This window comes from Engraulis encrasicolus, chromosome 16, assembly GCF_034702125.1.
Source record: "Engraulis encrasicolus isolate BLACKSEA-1 chromosome 16, IST_EnEncr_1.0, whole genome shotgun sequence".
In the NCBI taxonomy this organism is placed as follows: domain Eukaryota; kingdom Metazoa; phylum Chordata; class Actinopteri; order Clupeiformes; family Engraulidae; genus Engraulis; species Engraulis encrasicolus.
The window spans coordinates 53,873,300-53,895,109 of record NC_085872.1 but is presented as its reverse complement, the minus strand read 5'-3'; the positions used below and the strand labels follow the sequence as shown (position 1 = coordinate 53,895,109).

Here is a 21,810-nt window from a genome sequence, read left to right as displayed (position 1 = left end):
CCTATCATACATAAAGTTAAAAAAGACAAAAAATAAATATATATATTTTTAAAAGAACTTGCACTCCTCTGATCTACGGTCCAACTCCTTAACCACCTGGCCACAGCTGCCCAATCCCTTGTGTTCCTCTTTTACAGTTTGAGTGTCTCTGCCGTGTTACAGTCCTGCTCCTTCAGATCCTGCAGCATCTTTGGCCCTTTCAGCACACCGTATGTTCAGATCATCGTTGTATCTTATTGCTGAATATTTTCCATACACCCCACCCCCTGCACCCCTCGAGATTCGAACCCTGGCCCCCCCTATAGTCCGAGCGTCTCCGCCAGGCTAGGGTCTTGATCGCGGAGTGCGTCCACCATCTTCTGGCTGGCTTTTTGTCCCTTCTTGCGCACCGTATCCACGAGGCAGCGGGCGCGGTCGGCTCGGGCACTCTGCTCCTCCAGGACAGACTCCGCCTCCTCCTCGTTTAGAACCCGCGCGTCACGCAGGGTGTCGAGAAGGCCCTTGATGACGGGCAGTGTCACCTTTAAAAGAGAGAGAGAGAGGGGGAGGGATAGAGAGAGAGAGAGAGAAAGATGGAGGAAGGGTTAGAGATAGGGCTGTCATGCTTCCTATTTTTGAATTTATTAATTTGCTATTGGAAGGAGTCTAGTAAACAATTGATGACTGGCAGTGTCACCTATAAAGGAGAGAAAGAGCTAATGCTAGTTTACAGTTGTGTAGGCAGAGAGAGAGAGAGAGAGAGAGAGAGAGAGAGAGAGAGAGAGAGAGATATCAGATAATGCATCTTTCCATCCCGTTCTCTGAAACGCCAGCAGTCATGTGATTGAGCAGCTACACACCCTCAGACCTATTGATTAATAAATAAACATGCTCACCTTCTCCACGAAGCGTCCACGTATCGCAAACAGAAGCTTGTCTGGGGATGACAAGAACACAAGAAGAGAGAAGGTTACAGACCAATGTCATTGCAATAGAGGATGCCCCAACAAAATGTACTGTATACACACTTTAAAGAGGCCATTTTTGTAGTTCAATAGCCATGCTTTACAATGGGTCTGGATAGGAGAAAATACTTCAGTTTCCCCACTACCGTAGCATTTCTGGAGATAAACTCATTTCACACTTCCCCTTGAGTTAGTCAGTTCTAAACGTCATGTATAGGTCTACACATTAGTCGAGCTGAAATAGAACCAAACTGGAGTTTGAGAATTCGTACTATGCTTGCTAGATAGTGGGATTCTTAGGCAAGGCAAGGAACTTTTATTTATAGCGCATTTCATACACAAAGACAGTGTGCTGTATCGTGATATAAAACCATGCAAAATCAAGAGAGAAAAGACAAAAAACAGAGGCATAAAAGCATAAAAACAATAGCAACAATACAATATTTCCAACTCGGGATCCGCCCACAACGCATCGCTTGTGCCTGCGAGTCTCGCTGGAACACATTGACATTCTATTGACTTCATTCGCTGAGCGAGTAACTAGCAGCGACGTGTGTGTACGGCCCTGTAGAGCTGTGGAATTCTTGTGACAAACGAGGTACAGAAAGTCTGTTGGTGACATGATTCACATAGATTTTTTTTTTAAATTAGGCAGCGGCATTCTGTTTGCTAAAGACTATCACAGAACCACTATATATCAAGCGAAGATGAAGTAAAATTGAATTAAAATCAATAACATTTTACACACTTTCTGTGTTCTATGCCCACTTCCTGGAACTATTTTGGAACTATGTCAATGGTGATCTGTGTGTCAATGGTTCCATGAGTCACCATTGTTGTTTAAAAATGGAACCCAGAGGTCAATGGGATTAGCGTAACTCTTATTTCCATGGCTTTGCCTCGACTAAGGCTGGCCGCACATTGGCTCCGACAGCACTGCGGAGCACTTTCGCTTCCGATATAATTCGGACCCCCAAACCCAATTTCACACGAACGTAACATTGATAGTCAGTGGGCGGCGCCGACAAAATAGAAATCATCTCTAATTGCTATCCGACATCGGCGAATGTCCGCGGACATCGGCGCCAGTGTACAGTGTTCTATTGAAAACAACGGAGTCAAACTTTTGTGGAGCAGTGCTCAGCACTTTGTCGGAGCCAATGTGCGGAAGCCCAGAGGTCTGCATGTATAGTACTGAGTGTGACTCACCTGCTTCCTTGGGGAGGTTGGAGGCTGCAGGGGGGGCCACTGGACCTTGGGGGGCGGGAACAACTGGAGTTTGGGGGGCGGGTACGACTGGAGCTGTGGGGGCAGGAACGAGCAAGGCAAGATTAGTGTTCCCCGCTACAATATCAATATCATTTTCAAAAGCATGCCAATTTCCTATAGTACTATGTAATATGTATTCAATAAGGTCTCTCCATCGCAGGTTTTCTAATTAATCCCTTTTATGTGAATGGGCCCTATATTTGTGTTCTCATATTACATTAAAATTGAACTTTTATCAACTATATTTAAAATTTTCTCTCGTGAGAATCCCCCGAACCACCACCAACAACAGGCTATCTACTACACTCTGTGATAAATTATTTTCTTACATGAAATGGAGTAAAACTGTTGATTTTGATGATGATCTTAAATCAAAAAGGTTGTGGCTTGACAGGTAAATGGCAGGGGGTTACACTTAGATTACATTACATTACGTTACATTACGTTACTCTTAGCTGATGCTTTTAGCCAAAGCAACGTAGAGGTTTTTTTTACAGGGTATAGCGCAACCGCGCTGAAATGTACAAGGGGATGTGTAGGAGAAAAAAGTTTGGGATCGGCTGTTCTAGACTATCAAAGTTGTCTAGAGTTGTAAACAATTCATCAATTGGCTTCAGAAGTCATTCTCAGTCGCTCATATGAAAGCCACAACCCTCCCAAATGAAATTCTATGAACAAGGATAAATTTGTTGCATGAAAATAAAAAAAGATTAATAATTTAATGAACACAGAAAAGGCAGATTTTGGCAAGACAAACATTTTTTGGCTCCAGTAAATAACGTGAAAAATGAGCAACTTCTGAAGCCAATTCATCAATTGAAAGTTATAAGATGTTGCTCCAACAACATGAACATGTGACAAAAGTTATGTCAGGGGCAGGAGTGACATAAGTACTGGGGTGATATAATGTAATGTCATGTCATGTAATGTCACTTACCAGGAGTCGGGTTGGGACCAGGGGTTGGAACTACAGCAGGCTGACCTGGAAAGAAACAGGATAAGCGTTAGACATTTGTAGTTCTTTGTTCAATGTAGTCCATTAGCCGTGCCTTACAATAGGTTTCAATGGGATCAAAAACAGAGATGGATGAGACGAAACACTCAGTAGAAACGAGCTGGTCAAGGCCAAGCATGACTTGAGCACACAGGATACGTTTTGCTGCCAGTTTATTGTGGTGCAAGCATGACTAATGTTTCAACACAGTGCGTCTTCATCAGAGTCAAACCATACTGATGTCACTGTATAGCAGAGATGGGCAACTTTTATGATGAGGAGGGCCACGCTTTTTCATCGCCACAATCGGAGGGCCACATGACCACGTATCTGACTCCAATTTGCAGAGTTATAGGTGCAGTTGGTTGCTCACTGACTGCCCATATTATTTGGAAGGAATAGAATACTCTATACTCAATACTCCATTGGCCAACAGTATAATTACAACAGATTAATTCCATAGTTGTTTTAAAAAATATGGTCATTATTTTCTTAATTAGGCCTACTGTTTTATCTACGGGCCGCATTGAGTGAGGAGGCGGGCCGCATGTGGCCCCCGGGCCGCCAGTTGCCCATCCCTGCTGTATAGAATATAAAGACATTATTCCCTCCGTCTTTTCAAACATTGGTTACTAGTGAGGGGTGGGTCTAGAGCAGGGGTGTCAAACATACATAATCAAACTTTTTTTTTTTTGCTTTTACAAAGAAATAACCGAAATGCACAATTACGCCACTGGGAGCAGAATCGAGACCTTCATGACATTAACCCAATGGTCCTCTCTCTCTCTTACACTGTATTTGTAGTAAAGTGCACATCAGACTTCTAATATAAATGGTGAATTTGTACTGTGACAGGCATTTGATAAAGCTCATACATAGACCTCATATATAGATGTCAAATGTTAATACTTCTTTTTCGTATTGTATTGTTATTGGTTTTAATTAAATAATAAATATAACTGTATTTGTATTGGTTCGTATTGAGCTCAAACGGGAAACGGGACATTAAAATGCGTTAAAATGCAGGAAATTATATCTAAGAAATACAAAATTTCTTACACCCCGCCAAAATGAACTGTACACTATTTTATTAATTGACAGTTGCCAATGAATGAATGAAATCAATGACATTTTGCACAGGATTATCAGTATTGCATTGTTTTCTACATATTCGACACTTTTAAAACATGCTGAAAAGATAATGCGATAGTATTGAAAACTAACCCTCTGCTTTATGGGGGTTTTTTTTGCGATAATGTTACTAATGCGGCCCGCTTGAGGTCCTCATGGGTTGTATGCGGCCCCCGGACCAAAATGAGTTTGACACCCCTGGTCTAGAGCAATTATCCAGTAAGGGCTCTCATGAATGGGTGAATTAATCATTTTTTTACATTATAACTAAAAACCAAAAAAAACAAACTGAAAACAACATAATAAAAATATGAAAATATCTTCATGACGGACTCAGAGAAAACAGTAGAAGCATAATTCCTCATTTAGTCCATGTGGCTCAACACAATATTGATGGTATGAATCCAAAATGCTTCCCGTTTTAGAAGCATCTAACTCCCCTCCTCTTTGGAAAGGAGTGATTTTGATTCGATTCCCCCAAATTTTCAAAAGCGCGCATGAGCCGTGATTGGCCTGGATGTAGTGGCGCGCGGCGCTACCGCATAATCCAAGATTTGATTGCGTACAGCAGCTTTGTGTTCAGCAATTCAAATCTTGAGAGGGCCTTTGATTTGGCCCACATATACTAATCCACATGGGCACTTCAGAATATAGATAACGTGTTACAACAAAAAGTTGTTAATCTTAAAGCGCTTGCTCGTGTGTGGATGGGAGAAGTGCTTTGTGTCGGAGGAGAGCAGTGAATACAGCGACCACATCTGTAGAAACCACGTCAGCTGTTTGGGGGTGGTGGTTGATGATGTGTATTAGTCTGCCTCTTAAGGAAGGAGAGCAACTGAACGAGATGTCTGTCAGAGCTGGGTCCGACTGTAGGACATGTATGCCATTGTTTGCGCACAATGTTTTGTACTTTTGCCACTTACTCATTGCCACTTACCGGCAAAGAGCTTGTCCATCTTTTCATTTAGATCGTCTATAGACTTCTGACTCCGATCCATTTTCCCGTGCAAGGAGTCCATCTTCTGCTGAGAGCTAAATAGAAAGATGGATAAATAGATAGATAGATGTAAGCTGACAGACACCTTAACGCCTCAAGACATGCCCCCTGTTATACAATAGGCTGTTACCAGAATGGCAATGACCACGTTGTATTACCAAAGGGCCTGTGTACTGTCACATTGGTGTAGTACAGTGGTGGTTACGTTTTTTCAGTGACTACTATAGCGTTACAGTGGTGGAACTATGTGTGCTAAGGGACTACTTTTTAGATAGATAGATAGATAGATAGATAGATAGACAGACAGACAGACAGACAGACAGATAGATAGATAGATAGATAGATAGATAGATCTTTTCCATTTTGTTTTGTAGTCTTTTCGCCATGTCAATTGACTTGTTCTAGTGTGTGAAAAGACTACAACTTGCCTGTCCAGCTTGGTGTCCATGCCCCCGATTGTTCTCATGGTGTTGTCCACTGTGTCCTGGATGGCACTGGCCTGGAAGAGATGGGCACACAACATGTGTGAATGGGGCAGCATGAATTCTAAAAATAAACTACAAAAAAAATTACACAGTGCACCTTTAACCGCGACGAGATACAAGCGACAGAGAATCGCTTTAGTACAGCGAGAGCGATACGAGCAAATGAAGCGAATAGAGTATGTCCGTTAAAAGCAGAATGTGAGCATTCCAACATCTTCATTGGCCGCGGCGTCTGTCGCCGAACCGCGCCATAGCTTAAGTAAGGGTTAATGTTCAGCGAGAAGGTCGCTACCGTGGAATAGCAGCACGACAGAGATCCTTTAGACCCCGACGCGGAGCGGATGAATGGAGCATTCGACCGATGATGTCACACCATATAATAATAAACAGGGCTCTAAATTAACACACGCCAACCCGCCAAACACGGGTGAAAATTAATTTTGGCCGGTGGAAAAAAATACCTACCCGCCCATTTGGCTAGTAGCGCCCGAGTAGCCTACAGTAAATTGTGAACGGTAAACGGCTGCTTGTATGACAACGACACGGCGAGATTTCCTACATTACCCATAAACACTCCCGTCATGACCCCACCCCACCGTGAGCGTTCCGAAGCAGCAGCCACTCCGTGCTGCTGTTGCGCGCGCCAGGACAGAAAGCATTTCAGAGCTCTTGTGCGCTCACACTATTTTGACAGGCAACTCTCCCCTGCTCCTGTCGCTTTCGCTCCGCCACTTTTAACGTCACTATTAGGCCTACTGTTACTATTAGCATTCGCCGACACCGACACACCTTGCTCTAACAGGCTGCCTTTTAAGCTGCGAGGACCTGACCGAAGAGTTTCAATAACAGGAGTGTTGTGGAACGAAATAGCGACAAGGGCAGAGGAGGAGAACGGGCTGTCAGAGTAGTGTGAGCGTAGCTGTCAGTTGTCTTCTGAAATGTTTTAAGTCCTGGCGCAACTAAGTTGGAAAGCCCACGCCATCGGAAAGAAGGGCAGACCTTATGCCCGTGCGAGTAGGCTACGTGCGCTACGTACGCTATGGAAGTAGCCTAACAAAGGAAGCGAACATTTCCGTGATATTTGCTTTTAGTTAAACATAGCGTAGGCTTCTTGTTATTTTGTTGCGCATGGTAGAGAAGAGCTCCTGGAGGGGTGCCTATAGCATCATACTGTAGGCTAGGCTAGGCCACATAAACACACAGGCACACACGACATCATATCCATTATTGCACAACGTGTGTGTGTGTGTGTGTTGACCTCTCCTCTCCTCCTCTTCTTTTCCTCTCATCTCTTCTCCCTCCTTGGAGTGTGAGGTTTTGTAGTGTTTGGCTGTGTGTTTGGTTCAAAGGTCTGTTGTGTGTGTGTGTGGCAGGTGATTAATTGTTTTCAGAGGTAAAAAATAAGGTAAAAATAAAGCAGAAGTTTAAAAAAGTATATATAATATGCTTATTATAGACCTAGTATGTAGGCCTATACAGTAGTGTTTATGTGTTGTGGACATTTGAATAAAATAACCATAATAATAATAATAATAATTAAAAAAACCCACACAACTAGCCTAACGCATAGCCTATTTTGGCAAGATTAAAAAATGGCTAGTTGAACTTCTGTTTGGCTGGTAAGAAAAAATGTCTACTAGCCAAATTGGCTGGTGGTGGAAAAAGTTAATTTAGAGCCCTGATAATAATGCATAATATTCCCAGGAGTTCAACTACAAACTGTCGCTCACATTGTGCGCATCGCCTTTGTCCTGGGACTCAATACAAAGTCAATTACTTCCGTCGCTCGTCTTGTTCAAGTCGCGGACGGTGTATTCGTGCGGTAAGACATGAAGCCTTAGAGAGGCAGACAGACCTTGGCGTTGGTGTTGTTCATGCCCTGCTGCACTTCATCCAGGTGCCTGAGGGCGTCGCCAGTCGCTCCTCTCTGCTCCACCTGAAAATGAACAGACATAAATCAATAAACTACAACGTGCAATTCTTCCTGTCAGGACATGCAGTTCATAGTCGGTTCAACTCCATTCTATCAATAAGCTTCAAATGAGCTTTAACGGGAGAAAAGACACACACACCAGACACACTAGGCTAACTGAAGAGGTCATTTTTGTAGTTCAATGGGATAAAAGACTACACACTCTGCCACCTGAAGGGGCCATTTTTGTAGTTCAATAGCTCTGTTTTATAATGGGTTTCAATGGGAGAAAAGACTACTGGACTGTACCTGTAGGAGTAAGGTGAGCTGCTTGTGGTCGTCATCAAGCGTCACGTAGAGCTCGTCCAGCTGGTCCTGAATCTTGTGGGCCTTCAGCACTCTCTTGAACTTCCCCCTGGCCTCCTGCTTGCGCATGATGGCCTCGGCGATGTCCAAACTCTCCTTGATCGCCTCCAGCCGCTCCTGCAGCTCCTTACTAGGCCTAGAGTGGGAATGTTTTGTACAGTTAAAGGCTACTTAGCATGCTAGCTGGCGTCGTTTGATCCAGTGGCTTATTGTAAGATGATGGCAAAGCTTAAGCTAATAGTATAACTTGAGTCAAGTAATAGGGTTTTACCGTTCTCCTGTACTTCCAACATTTTTCTAGTTGTGGCAGTGCAATTTTTTACCTCCATGCTAGCAGTTAACATTGAGTCCTATGAGACCAGTTAGCCACCAGCTGGTCTCATACGAGTAAATGTTAACTGCTAGCTTGGTGGTAAAATCTGAGAACGGATGAAAGTACAGGAGAAAGGTAAAACTCAATTATTTAACTCTAAGGGATGTGTAATATGAGCTTATTTACACAAATGGTGCAGTATCACTTTAACCGTTATTCACCATCATGGGCTCGGGGACCCTCCTGACAAGATGTCCCTCTAAGTCCTCTGCATTAAACTACATTATTATATGGTGTGACGTCATCGGTCGAATGCTCCATTCATTTAATAATAATAATAATAATAATAATACATTTTATTTTTGAGCGCCTTTCAAGATACCCAAGGACACTTTACAATCAAAACAAATACATAACAGTAGGGAAAGTAAAACAAAGCTTCAGTGAATTAACAATAGGAGAGTAATTAAAATGCAAAAATAAAATAGAAATAAAAGTACAATAAAGATAAATGTTTTCAAGTAAGAAAAGAAGTAGAATGCATTTGAAAATAAAATAAAATGAGGGGAAGAAAAAAAAAATAATATGTAAAATTAAAAATAAACTGATGATTAAAATAAAGTGGAAGTGCCTGTCAATGAAGTGGAAAAGCAGAAATGAAAAGGTGTGTCTTCAGCTTGGATTTAAAAGTAGATAGTGTGGAACACTGACGAAGAGACAGTGGGAGTGAATTCCAAAGTTTGGGGCCAACAACACTAAATGCCCTGTCGCCCATGGTGCGCAGGTGTGTGGAGGGAACTGTAAGGAGGAGTGAGTCAGTGGAGCGTAGTGTGCGGGTGGGATTGTATGGGGTGAGGAGACTTGTGATGTAGGAGGGTGCAAGGTTGTGCTGGGCCTTGTATACAAGGAGGAGAATTTTGAAATGGATACGTGAATGGATAGGAAGCCAGTGTAATTGATAGAGGATAGGGGTAATGTGATGCCAGGGTCTGGTGTGTGTGAGTAATCTAGCTGCTGAGTTCTGAATGTATTGTAAACGGTTAATCAACCGGGGCTCCCCAACGTTCGCACGTCTGTTATTTTTCGATAACGGACGGGTTGGTCTATAACAGACCGCTGTCAATGGCAACAAGACTTTTCACTGCTAAAGCGACTTTTCAACAAGACTCTAATCAGCTGCTGTGATCACAGACCTGTATGGCTGTGATAGACAACACCTGTTGTCCTGGCTACCTAGCTGTTGCCTAGCGTTGTTCCACAACGTCACTGTTTTGTTTTGCGCAGCAACAATCTTTTGACATGAAAAAGTATAATAAACTTAACATTAAATAGGCCTAAAGAAATGTCCCCGCCATGTGTGAATCATTTAAGTATATCCATATAATAAGCGGGTTAACTTTCGGCGAGTCGGTCGCTTTGTGGAATAGCAGCACTTCAGAGAGAACAAGACCCCTCCGCTCCGCGTCGGGGTCTAAAGATTCTCTCTGTCGTGCTGCTATTCCACGGTAGCGACCTTCTCGCCGAACGTTAACCCTTACTTAACTGCTGAGGTTGTCTGTCTGTATTAAAAATTCAACTTGTGTTTCCTGGTGTTGGAACTTTGCAGTCTTTTAATGCATCGAGCTGCTGTTGGAACTTGTAGTCCTATGGCAGACTCAGCTCCATTCTAACTCCTCTGCATTGCACTACATTACCTGTTGAAGTCATATTGTCGTTTCAGGCTGTCGAGCGTCTGCAGCAAGGCGTGAACGCAGCCGGCTAGCCGCTGGCATTGGGCCTGGTTGTCCTTGTCGGCCTTGAACAGGCCGTACACCACCTCCGCCACCGCCTTCACCGGCTCGATGATGCTCATGATGAGATCCATGTCTAATAGGACAGAATAGAACACATTAGAATTGAGGGCGCCTAATTTGTAGTCTTTCCTCCCATTGAAACCCATTAGAACACGTGATTATTGAACTACAAAAATGGTTTCTTCGGGTAGCCAAGAGCGTAGTCTTTTCTCCCATTGAAACCCATTATATAACAGGGCTACTGAACTACAAAAGTAGTCTCTTTGGGTACCCTATAGTGTAGTCTTTCACCTGTCCCAGGCTGGGGGGGGGGCACTAAGTGTACCAGTGTTATATAAGCAATAAGCCACTTGACTCCGTGGGTTAATGCTCTATTGATAATGGGTAAGGGGTCTTACACACTAGGGCGGAAAAGCGTCGCGGAACGGCCGCGATTTTTACCGGCGTCGGTGAAAGGCAGAGAAAAACACACCGGCCGAAAATAAGCAGAAAGACTGCGTTCGTCCAGTTCGGCTTTGGTATGTTTGACCCCTAAGGGGAAGTTTATGGCCCTCTGCTTTGCGTCGTGCCCCACTCCCCTTGCCCATTATCAATCGAGCATAACCCACAGCCTCTCGTGGCGTATTGCTTAACTGGCTTATTGCTTAAAAAGGATAATAATTGCATAATTGTGAAAAGGGCCATCCATTCATATCGGCCAGCCTGTACTACATCCCATCTACAATGCTGGGAGTAACTGTACCACAGTAATGTAAGACATAACAGGGGGTAAAGATAACACTAGTTAGTTACAATGCAAGTAACCCAAGTTACAACACATTTGTTAACACTTTACTTGGCGCCGACATCATAAGTATGACATAACACTGTCATAACAATGTTGTAACGCAGTCGTGCATTTGTCATAAACATTCTATGACTTCATCATTGAGTGACATTCGGTTATGGTGATGGTGATGATTATGATTTTTTCCATAATCGTGCAGCCCTACTGCCTACTATGGTTGCGTTCCAATACGTGACCTTGCATCCTCCACTTGTGCTTGTGGCCTCATACCAGGAAGTAATATGTCATGATGACATCACTGACAACAGCATTATATTTAAATAATTCACAAAAGCTCAATTGTAAAGTCATTTTCTCATTTGCAAACTGAAAGGTGAATGAAGAATAGTCCCTCAAAAATTGTTTTGGCTAGGCTGACAGCTAGGAAACTTTATTGTTTTCTCAAAGGAAGAGGGGCCAGGAGGCCGTGCAAGGTGACAAGCACAAGTGGAGGACGCAAGGTTGCATATTGGAATGTACCCTATGAATTGAACCACCAGCACATGTGCGGCTGTCGCGCATTTTGGTGTCCGCACCAGACTTGGGAAACTCCTTCCTGAAACGTCATTGTGTGCATGCACAGCGGAGAGCGGATGGCTGCACCCGCACTGAGCAGCGACTCGTGCATTACTTGCTGAGCAGTGACACGTGCATTACTTGCTGAGCAGTGACATGGGCATTACTTGCTGAAATGGAATGTAAACACAGTGCTTTCCTCAGCTGAACACACCCTGACAAGAGTCAACCATTTCTTGACCTGTTATCTGAAAACTTATTTCATTACATGAGATAATATAAAAAGGTACACCAGTTTTCTTCCACTCATAGCCCTATTCTAAATAAATAGGCTACTCCAAATGCTCTAAAGCAGGGGTGGGGAACCTGTGTCTCGAGGGCCCTTTGTGGCCCTTGAAGTGATTGTATCAGGCCCCGACATAATTTAATGGTGTCATATGAAAAGGACCTATTTTGTAAAGGAATCTTAGGAATTCCATTTTGCTTGCAATACAATTAAGCTATATTCAGGGGACCTAGTGAAGGTGGGGTCTGTTATAAAGGTGGCTGCCTTCAATAGCTTATAGGCCTAAAGTGCAGGGGGAACCCTGGTTTGTGTTCATACTATGGCCCTTTTGGAGCAATTTGAAGTGGCCCTTCGAATGAAAAGGGTTCCCCATGGGTACCCCTGCTCTAATGTCCTGAATAGCCCACTTAGTGATCTTTAGAGGTTATGTGAGCCTACAACGCAATCACCAGTCAGGTGCACACCACAATCAGGACAATTACATTGCAATGAAGGACTGTGCGACTCATTTAGGCCTATAACGTGCGGCACAAGACATCACCGATGCCTCCAGTGCGCATGCCACCAATGTGCCAAACGCACACTAAACTTCCCAAACATAATGTTCAACGCCTTCAAAACTTACCCATTGTGTTTGCGTGAAGGAGACAGCCCGACTATTCGACTGCTGTATGGATAGTTCTAGGCTGAGTCAGTGTCAGAGTCAGTTTAAAGCCTATGAGGCTTTAAAAAAACTATGTGCATGTTCGAAGTCGTTCCTTAACAGTTGTTAACTGCTGCTACTACAGTAGGCCTACAAAATTATGTGCCTATTCAAAGTAGACAGTAACAGTAAGCAGGTGTGGGGGCTGTGCTAAGGCCTAGCTCTACTTACTTTTAAAACAGTCCCAACTCCGTTTAACCCCGAGGGAGCGTTTCCGTTTCGACGTTTGTTCGATGTCGATGTCGCCCAGCGCAGCGTCTTGCTGTTCACAGAAGATATTCACCTCGTCTCAACTGCACTTTGTACTCCGCTGTATGCTACTCGGTCTACCCTGTTAGATATATATGAGTTCTAGTATTGTACAGGAAAAGAGGGACTTCCTATGTGTAAAATAGGCCTACAATACACAATACTGACACAGACCGATCGGCTTCCGACTTCCCTCAAGTTCTCCCTCTGCAGCCAAATTGTGGCGAGTGAGTTTCAGCACAGAACTAAAACGTCATATTTTCTAAACGTAGACGTCTCCAAGCATGAAAAGCGCCTAAAATAAGACTTGAGCTGTCACATTGTCATGTGTCTAATCTCGTAAATATTTCCGCGTTGTGTGTCAGCGGAATGGCAACATTCTATTCCCGAGCCCCAAAACTCCGCCTTTTCCCGTGGGTAAACACACACACACACACACACACACACACACACACACACACACACACACACACACACACACACACACACACACACACACACACACACACACACACACACACACACACACACACCTTATTTCATGTGCGTAAAACCGGTCCGTTTGATCGCGCTCCACCCCAATTCACCCCAAGAACAGAACGGCATGCACAGAAAGATATCGTGATTGTCTATTTAATTTATGCTCCCGATGTTTGGGTGTTCAGGGAGCTGGTCTGAAGATGGGAGCCTTGCAGGTTCGAAACCCACCCTTACCTCTCCCTACACCTCCATCTAGCTGATGTGCCCTTGCGCAAGGCATCTAACACCACAGTGCAATACGGACTGTAACCAATACCCTGTAGAATATCTGTAAATCGCTTTGGATAAAAGCGTCAGCGAAATGTCATGTAATCCAAATAATGTAGACTAGCTCCAAAATGGCAATTCCACACTGCCCACTATAGATACACATAGATAGATACCCCACTAGCCTATAGATACCCATTTCACCCCTATTCTGCCCACGCTCCATGCTCAAAAATAAAAGTAAATATAAGGAAACAGTTTCTTTCCAAACAAGATAATTTATCTAAGTAACAAGCAGAGCGCTGTAGGCTCATTGCCTTACGATCAACTAACTCTGCACTGGATGGATCAAGTTTTGTCGTGGGGTCTTGTTAGGTTTTTATTGTTTTTCAGTGACACACCATTGTCTATCTGCCTCATTAGGAACAATGGAGCATATTGTGTAGGCTAGAGAGAGCTTAATGTATTAATCCAGAGGGCAAAGTAAGGAAGGAGATGTCCTTCATTATTGCCTTTTTCGTCAGACACAAGTGCCAAACTAGTCGCAGCATCTTCTAAATAACGGGATTTATCATCAGTCTATAAGCCTACGTTACATGCTGTCGCTCGACAGATTACGATGTCACAGACATAACTGACAACCACGAGGGTAACCGGTGTGTGTGTGTGTGTGTGTGTGTGTGTGTGTGTGTGTGTGTGTATTGTTTGAAAACGAAAGTAAAACTGGCGACTGCAAGGCATTTGAGATCATATGTAAAACAAAACGTCTTGCAACTTACAGACCTTTGAAACTCAGGCCCGATACATCCCAATATATAACTAAAAGCATAATGCAATGTTGCTGTTTATTTGTTTTTCTTGAGGGAAATGTTGGCTATGTTTTGGAATAGGCTGCACAGCAAGGGAAAATAGGCCTCCGGATGTGACATTGCAGCGCCTGGTGAGAGTTCATTTCCAGTCAAAATATGCTGAAATGGATGTGTCGTGCCAAAAAGCGAGTCCCTGCCAGAACACGAGTGCCCTCATTGAAACCAATGACATTTTTTGAGAGAAAATTATACACATTTTTGCAGAATGAATTACATAATTTATGAACTAAAAATATGCTTATGAAACATTACTCGTCCTCCACTTAATATGAGCTATTTGAATGAAACTGTAACATTTGTTATGACAATTCTTCGATTCTTTGATGGAAATAATACTGAAATTGTAACCAGTTCTTTGTAATAGGCCTACTTCCAGAAGGAATGTAGATGCTTTATTGATAGGCTTTCCATCTTAAATTGTGTCAGATTTATCTGCAAAAATGGGTAAAAACTAGGCCTATCTGAAAAAATGGTCATCGGTTTCCATTGGTTTCAATGACGGCACTCGTGTTTTGGCAGGCACTCGCTTTTCGGCACGACATGTCAATTTGAACTTAATTCTATTCATTTATATGCCCCAAAACCCTGCCAAAAACCTGCCCAACTGAGCCGGAACCCATCCAATGGCCACACTGCCTACAGTTCGTGGCAGAGTCAAAGCTTTCAGCACAGGTCAAAGCCTGCTCTTCCATTCTGTCTTTTTGCTTCTGGCGTAGTAGATGCCTAATGATATATCTCGGTGTTGAGTGCGCTAAGGCGAATTCCGAAACCCAAGTTCTCACGCGTCGGAGGGAGATCTGAAACTAACCGATAGCAGAGAGCAGCCCGAACATAACTTGGGCCTACATACCGGTCGAGACAGCCTTCTCTCTGTATTTTTATAAACAGCACATTAATCTCTTGTTCTTCGCTCTTGCCAGACGAGTTTTTTTTTCCAACCGACAATCTGCGCAGCAGCTGCAGTGTAATTGTGGGGAAGGGTTGGACAGCAGCAGTCAGATATGAATGAATGTCTTTGAAAGCATCCGAGGTTCGTTTCTTACCTGTGGGTGACCAGGCGGAGGGTTTTGTTGGTGTTTAAAGAGCGAAAGTTGTTGTCTTGCGAGAGTTGCAAAGCTCTTGTTATATTCCACCTGGAAGGAAAAGTCGCCACGAGCCGCATAACATTCAGGAAGTAGGCGGGCTTTATGTACCTTGGTTACGTCTCCACGCGCGCGCACTGTGTGTGTGTGTGTGTGTGTGTGTGTGTGTGTGTGTGTGTGTGTGTGTGTGTGTGTGTGTGTGTGTGTGTGTGTGTGTGTGTGTGTGTGAGAGAGAGAGAGAGAGAGAGAGAGAGAGAGAGAGAGAGAGAGAGAGAGAGAGCACTCAGTGACCACACGTTTATAATAGAGACAAAAAGCAAAAAGAAAAGCATAGCAACCCAAAGACAAAAGTCAGTGTCACAAAAATGAGGGAGAGCTAGCAAGCTTGAAGACGCTTTACCTGTAGTGTAGTGTAGTGGGTGTGTGAGAGAGAGAGAAAGAGAGAGGGGTGAACAGATCTAGAAACAGAGAGCGAGAGAGCTTTAATACATTTTATCGAGAGCCTACTTTTCCAGCGGTTCTATGCATTTTCATTGTGTATGGCTATTTACACCATTGAGGGCTGCCCCTTGCATGGGTGAGGCATAAATGCAATTTCGTTGTGTACAATGTGCAGGGTTCACTTTATTTATGTGCTTTAACAGTCATGCTAATAAAGTGGCGTTCTAAATTGAATTTGAGAGAGAGAGAGAGAGAGAGAGAGAGAGAGAGAGAGCAAGCAGGCTTGAAGACGCTTTATCTGTAGTATTGGGTGTGAGAGAGAGGGAGGAGACAGATACAGAAAGAGACAGCGAGAGAGAAATTGCTGTGGAGTGCTGTGTCACAATGACAATGGGACTTGGAGTTTCCCAGGTGGGCTTTCTTTCCCTTCCCAATGTGGTGGGCAGGGCCCACTGGGCCATAGGCTAAGTTTGCCTATTGGTAAAACCGCCTCTGGTATTGTGTGTTTTCGCAACAATTTGGAGCGCGCCCCTTCCTCTTCCTCTTCCTCTTCCTCTTCCTCTTCAGTTTGGAGCGCACCCTCCTCTTCCTCTTCCTCTTCCTCTTCAGTTTGGAGCGCACCCTCCTCTTCCTCTCCCTCTTCCTCTTCAGTTTGGAGCGAGCCCTCCTCTTCCTCTTCCTCTTCCTCTTTCTCTTCAGTTTGGAGCGAGCCCTCCTCTTCCTCTTCCTCTTCCTCTTCCTCTTCAGTTTGGAGCGCACCCCTTCCTCTTCCTCTTCAGTTTGGAGCGAGCCCTCCTCTTCCTCTTCCTCTTCAGTTTGGAGCGAGCCCTCCTCTTCCTCTTCCTCTTCCTCTTTCTCTTCCTCTTCCTCTTCCTCTTCAGTTTGGAGCGCGGCCCCTTTCTCTTGCAGCATGACTGTGTGTAACGGAGATTAACTAGCAGAGTTGGCGTGGAACGTTGGTAAACCTCCCTCCCAACGCCTCATACAGTATCGATGTCATTGGGCCGAGAGACTAGTCTCTTGGTCCAGCGTATTGTACTGTGTCTCCCATTGCCGGACCGTTGTAGTTGACGAGGTTGCAGGTTCGATCCTCGAGGGGGGATGAACAGGTGCAAGATGACCTCCGTCACATGTTCCTCAGTGCACACAACAAGGCCCATAAAGACATGGATGACATGAGTCTGGTATGAGTGAACTTGACTGACCTGCACAGAGTCCGTACCTGAAGCCAATAGAACACATTTGAGATGAATTAGAGCGGAGGGGACAGAGAGTCAGGCCTTCTCCACCCACATCAGTGTGTGACCTCACCAACGTGCCATCGGAAGGATGGTCAAAAAAAAACAAATAATCACATCTCACTCCTCAATCATCTGCAGCCCAGAGAGGATGGAGCTGTAATGATGAAGTTAACCGCCATCACAGTCCTAAGCCATGATATCGCAAAAGGTGCAAAAGGTGAATCCATCAAGTCACGTCAAGTCGGTTTTATTGTCAATTTCTTTACATGCGCTGCCTGGTCATGCAAAGAATTGAAATTACGTTTCTTACTTTGGTAATTTCATTTCTTTGTATGACCAGCGCATGCAAAGAAATTGACAATAAAACCGACTTGACTTGACTTGATTGCTTCACCTTTTGCACCTTTTGCGATATCATGGCTTAGGACTGTGATGGCGGTTAACTTCATATGCGAGTCAAGGCAGGTTAACAAATACTTTTGGTACTATAGTGTGTAGTGCTGTCATGGGTAAGCAGTTACAGCCTTGTAACCCAAAGGTTGTCGGTTGGATTCCCGACCTGCCAGGTTGGAGGGGGGAGTAATTAACCAGTGCTCTCCCCCATCCTCCTTTGGTCAGACCTAATTTCAAACTAGAGCTGAGCTCACTCCTCCCACCCAAGTGGTCCAGGGCATCGAGGATCCAGACCAGAAATGAGTTACAAAGTAATGGGTAAGTGTTTAGGGCGTCGGACTTGTAGCCCAAAGGTTGCCGGTTCCATTCCCGACCTGCCAGGTTGGTGGGGGGAGTAATTAACCAGTACTCCTCCTCCATGACTGAGGTACCCTGAGCATGGCACCGTCCTGCCACACTGGAGTTTTCCAGTTGAGTTTAACCAGTTGGGCTTAACGCTAGTTACTGTTATGTGGTCTTTGTAGTCAGGGCCGCTGACAGCTTTTGCTGGGCCCGGGACAAAGTCATCTGAAAGGGCCCCCTACCCAATACATACAATGTAAGGGGGACCCAATTTCCCTGGACCCGGGACAACATACCCCTTTGTCCCCCCCTGTCGGCGGGCACGTATGTAGTAAAAGCAGGCTACTGTGTCACCACGGTGATGGGACTTTCCCAGGTGAATGGGCTTTCACTTGAGAGCTAGGTTACAGCTTCTCTCCGGATGGCTCATTTCCTGACACAATGATGACACTCCCTAAATAGCACAGAGATAAAACCCCACTACGACTCTCGATTCCTCAAAACCGAATGTCAAATCTCATTACTTTCATCACATTACAAAGGCTTTGAACACACGTGTGTAATGAGTAGGGCTGTAATCGATCGAATCGAAACGAAATTCACATAATTGATTCACAGGGCACAAAATCGATTTTTTGGTTCTTCTTCTTTCTGTTTAATTTAGGTCAATGAAAAATACCCAGTAGTCCATTAGGCCTAGGCCTACTTATTACAAATCTGCAATCTGTTAACACTGTCACAACCCTTTGACATTTTTAGGCCTATATAAAAGTAGGCAACAGCATCTTTTGGGGGAAATCCTGGCACCAAGAAGGGAACGGATTGAACCTACAATCGAATAATAACAGCATACACAGCAGTACTTTACTTTCATTTTTCACATATAAACACACAGTATTAGTAAGCCTATATGTGAATGTGCAAGATTATAGCACAAAGGCCAATTTCCATCTGGTGTCCAAAATAGGCAGGATAGATGTTCACAAGTAGAGAAATTAAAATCACAGACAAACATTTTATACGAAAAGTCTGTTAGTAGCCAACTATATTATACAAATATAAAGCATGTTAATAAGAAGAAAGAGGCCCCAAAATAGGGCTATGTGTATAGTGTGTGTGTGTGTGTGTGTGTGTGTTTACGTGTGTGTGTGTTCAGATTCAGACTAGTGGTGTGTAGGCCTATGCTTGTTGCGCTCAAAGTCACATTTTAATCTGCCTCTTGAAGGTGGCTTACTTACTTACTTACACCTACCGCCCAATTTTGTCATTTCGATCCTGGGCCATCTTTTCCAGTTGTCCCCATGTATAGCCAGACCTCTTCACATCTGCATCTACAAACGTAGGTCGCGACGGCGACGCCAGCTGTTTCTTGGCCTTCCACTCTTCCTCTTGAAGGTGGCTAAAGCGGGACATTCCAACATGACCTCAAGTGTGAAACAGGAATTTGCTTCAGGGCGTTCACCTTTTTGATCTGATGCTCATCGGCAGTGGTGTAGTCTACTTTTTCTATACCCATTTAAAATTGATTGATCCATTATTTAGAATAGCACAAATATATACAGTATACCCACTTCAAAAAAATGCTCAAATATACAGTATACCCACTTTATGTATACAGTATATTTGTGCTATTCTAAATAATGGATCAATCAATTTTAAGTGGGTATACTGAAGCCCCTAAAATTTAGAAGTGGGTATTCACATTGTGTTAAAAAAAACACTTTTCACACTTTAACAACTGTAGTCACGTTTTCTTGGAGGACACACCTTAGCTGCGAAAAGGACTGTACTTGGACCCCACTAGAAAATATTTGTTTATTACTTAGTAAACTTTCATGTTAAGATCCAATTTGGCAATAGGCAGCCCAGAGAGGCCCGAGAGGGAGTCACATGATACCCTCTGTTTCCTGCAAGAACTCATTTTAGCTATTTTATTCCCTTTTTGATCTTTGGTGAATATATAGAATACATGTTAACATTTACATTTTGTTGCTTCTATGCATATATTATTTAAATAAATGTTAATTACCCCTTAAAATCAAGGAGGATTCCCGACCCTTTGTGGATCTTTGGTGACCCATAGGTTGGGAACCACTGGACCTGACCAGTGTTTCTCAACCGGGGTGCCGGGGCACCCTGGGGTGCCGCAGGCCCCATCAGGGGTGCCGTGAAAACATGCCAGCTAAATAAATGATGTAATGTAATACATATTTGTCTAAATGAATAAATGAATGCTTAGTCCATTAATCTTTCATCTGCCATTTAAGCACAGTAAAGTTAATATAGGTCACCACAGTCAGCTGCAACTTCGAACATAGGTTGTGTGACGTCTCCAAATGTGTTACTTTTCTAAGTTTGTGTGGTATCCGATGCAATGCCATGTTACGGCTTGCTGGTTTGGGGTGCCTTGACATTTTTCATGAATTGAAAGGGTGCCTGCCCCCCAAAAAAAGGTTGAGAAACACTGAGCTAGAAGACTAGAGGTTTATGTCTTTTTTGACAGCCGTCGTTATTTCTCCTTCAAGTCTGGGGCCGGATTAAACCGCCTCCCCCGTAGTGGTGACGGAAGTTACGCTGTCAAGACACGTCAGGTAAAAAGGATAAAACTTAAACATGTCTGAAACAAAAGAAAACTAATTACATGATTTAATAATAAAAAGGCAACATAATGCAAGCTGTTCCATCCGTGGAAAGATAAACAGTCATTTAAAAGTGAATTACCATAGTACTACACTACTGCATGACATTACAGATGGCCTTAGTAATGCCCTACGTCATTGCCATTCTGGTAACAGCAAAGTAAAAATGTTGTCTCTGCCGTATGAGACTTCATATCAGTTCATATTTTTAATCCACAATTCATGATTCATGTTATATGTTAGTCAGGAAGGAACACCAGGTTGGATCTTCAGAGATGTAAAATGTTTAATTACAGATATAAAAAAGATACACAAACATATAAATAACTCTTAATAAACATACCACAGAACACTGTGTGTGTGTGTGTGTGTGTGCGTGTGTGTGTGTGTGTGTGTGTGTGTGTGTGTGTGTGTGTGTGTGTGTGTGAATGATTTTGTGATTCCTCATAGTGTGTTTTACCTTCCAATGTCAGAGTCCAAGAACAATAGGACATTTCCAAACATTGTTAGTAGCACCATTCACTTCTCAATTCTTGGGTTGCAGTTACGTCAGAATCCCCCATCACGAGAGTGCGCAAATTTCAAATGGTGGACTACCTGGGCTTGGAGCCATTGACACCCATTCATTCAAAAGTACATTTTTTGTACTTTTGAATGGGTTTCAATGGCTCCAAGCCAGGGGTTGTCCACCAGCAGCGGTAGATCACCACCAGGGGGCAGCACTATGACGTCAACTGCAACCCAAGAATGGGCACTATACAGTATGTGCATGTACATTTCCTGTGATTTACGTACATGTGTTTACATGAGGTTTTCGAAGCAGAACTCATTTTTATTACTCATAATAAAATTCTGATTCTGTCACAGCCTATATGGGATGTTAACAGGATTCTGGAACATTCTAATGGAATGTTGAAAGGGTTCTGGAACATGCTTTGGAATGTTGAAGAGTTTCTGGAACATGCTTTGGAATGTTGGGGACCTTAAGTGCATTTCTTTTGGTATTTATTCTTGTGTGTGTGTGTGTGTGTGTGTGTGTGTGTGTGTGTGTGTGTGTGTGTGTGTGTGTGTGTGTGTGTGTGTGTGTGTGTGTGTGTGTGTGAGAGTGCCTGCGGTCTCTGCCGGCAGAGGTGTTCTTTGGTAAGACTGTAGCAAAAAAAAAAAATGCAGTGCTGATTCAGTACTTAGAGCAGGGGGGGCAGTTATTATTTTGGACCTAGGGCCACACAGGGTTTAGAATATTGAACGGTGTCACCAAATAAAGTCAAAGTT

The 21,810-nt window shown here is 43.6% G+C and overlaps 2 protein-coding genes across 2 annotated transcripts; both read right to left on the bottom strand.

Moving 5' to 3' along the window:
• Positions 1–287: 287 nt before the first annotated feature.
• Positions 288–12,768, bottom strand: LOC134466661 (uncharacterized). Its single transcript, XM_063220544.1, has 10 exons — positions 12,707–12,768; positions 10,106–10,277; positions 8,042–8,234; positions 7,676–7,756; positions 5,764–5,834; positions 5,276–5,370; positions 3,151–3,195; positions 2,154–2,246; positions 876–916; positions 288–521 (listed from the first exon to the last, which is right to left on the bottom strand). Exons 2-10 carry the CDS (start codon positions 10,273–10,275, stop codon positions 300–302), a joined length of 1,011 nt encoding a protein of 336 aa, XP_063076614.1. The 5' UTR covers positions 10,276–10,277; positions 12,707–12,768; the 3' UTR covers positions 288–299.
• Positions 12,769–16,397: 3,629 nt separating this feature from the next.
• On the bottom strand, positions 16,398–19,312 carry LOC134466171 (protamine-like). Its single transcript, XM_063220068.1, has 3 exons — positions 19,152–19,312; positions 17,129–17,145; positions 16,398–16,732 (listed from the first exon to the last, which is right to left on the bottom strand). Exons 1-3 carry the CDS (start codon positions 19,310–19,312, stop codon positions 16,398–16,400), a joined length of 513 nt encoding a protein of 170 aa, XP_063076138.1.
• Between the last annotated feature and the right edge of the window lie 2,498 nt (positions 19,313–21,810).

What these genes read in the sequence shown, in the direction of transcription:
- LOC134466661 (XM_063220544.1), bottom strand. Translation starts at nt 10,275, where the DNA reads ATGGATCTCATCATGAGCATCATCGAGCCGGTGAAGGCGGTGGCGGAG. An exon ending in CAACCTCCCCAAGGAAGCAG is followed by an intron (nt 917 to 2,153) that starts GTGAGTCACACT and finishes TGTCATCCCCAG; the next exon opens with ACAAGCTTCTGTTTGCGATA. An exon ending in GTGGACGCTTCGTGGAGAAG is followed by an intron (nt 522 to 875) that starts GTGAGCATGTTT and finishes TCTCTTTTAAAG; the next exon opens with GTGACACTGCCCGTCATCAA.
- LOC134466171 (XM_063220068.1), bottom strand. Translation starts at nt 19,312, where the DNA reads ATGTCCCGCTTTAGCCACCTTCAAGAGGAAGAGTGGAAGGCCAAGAAA.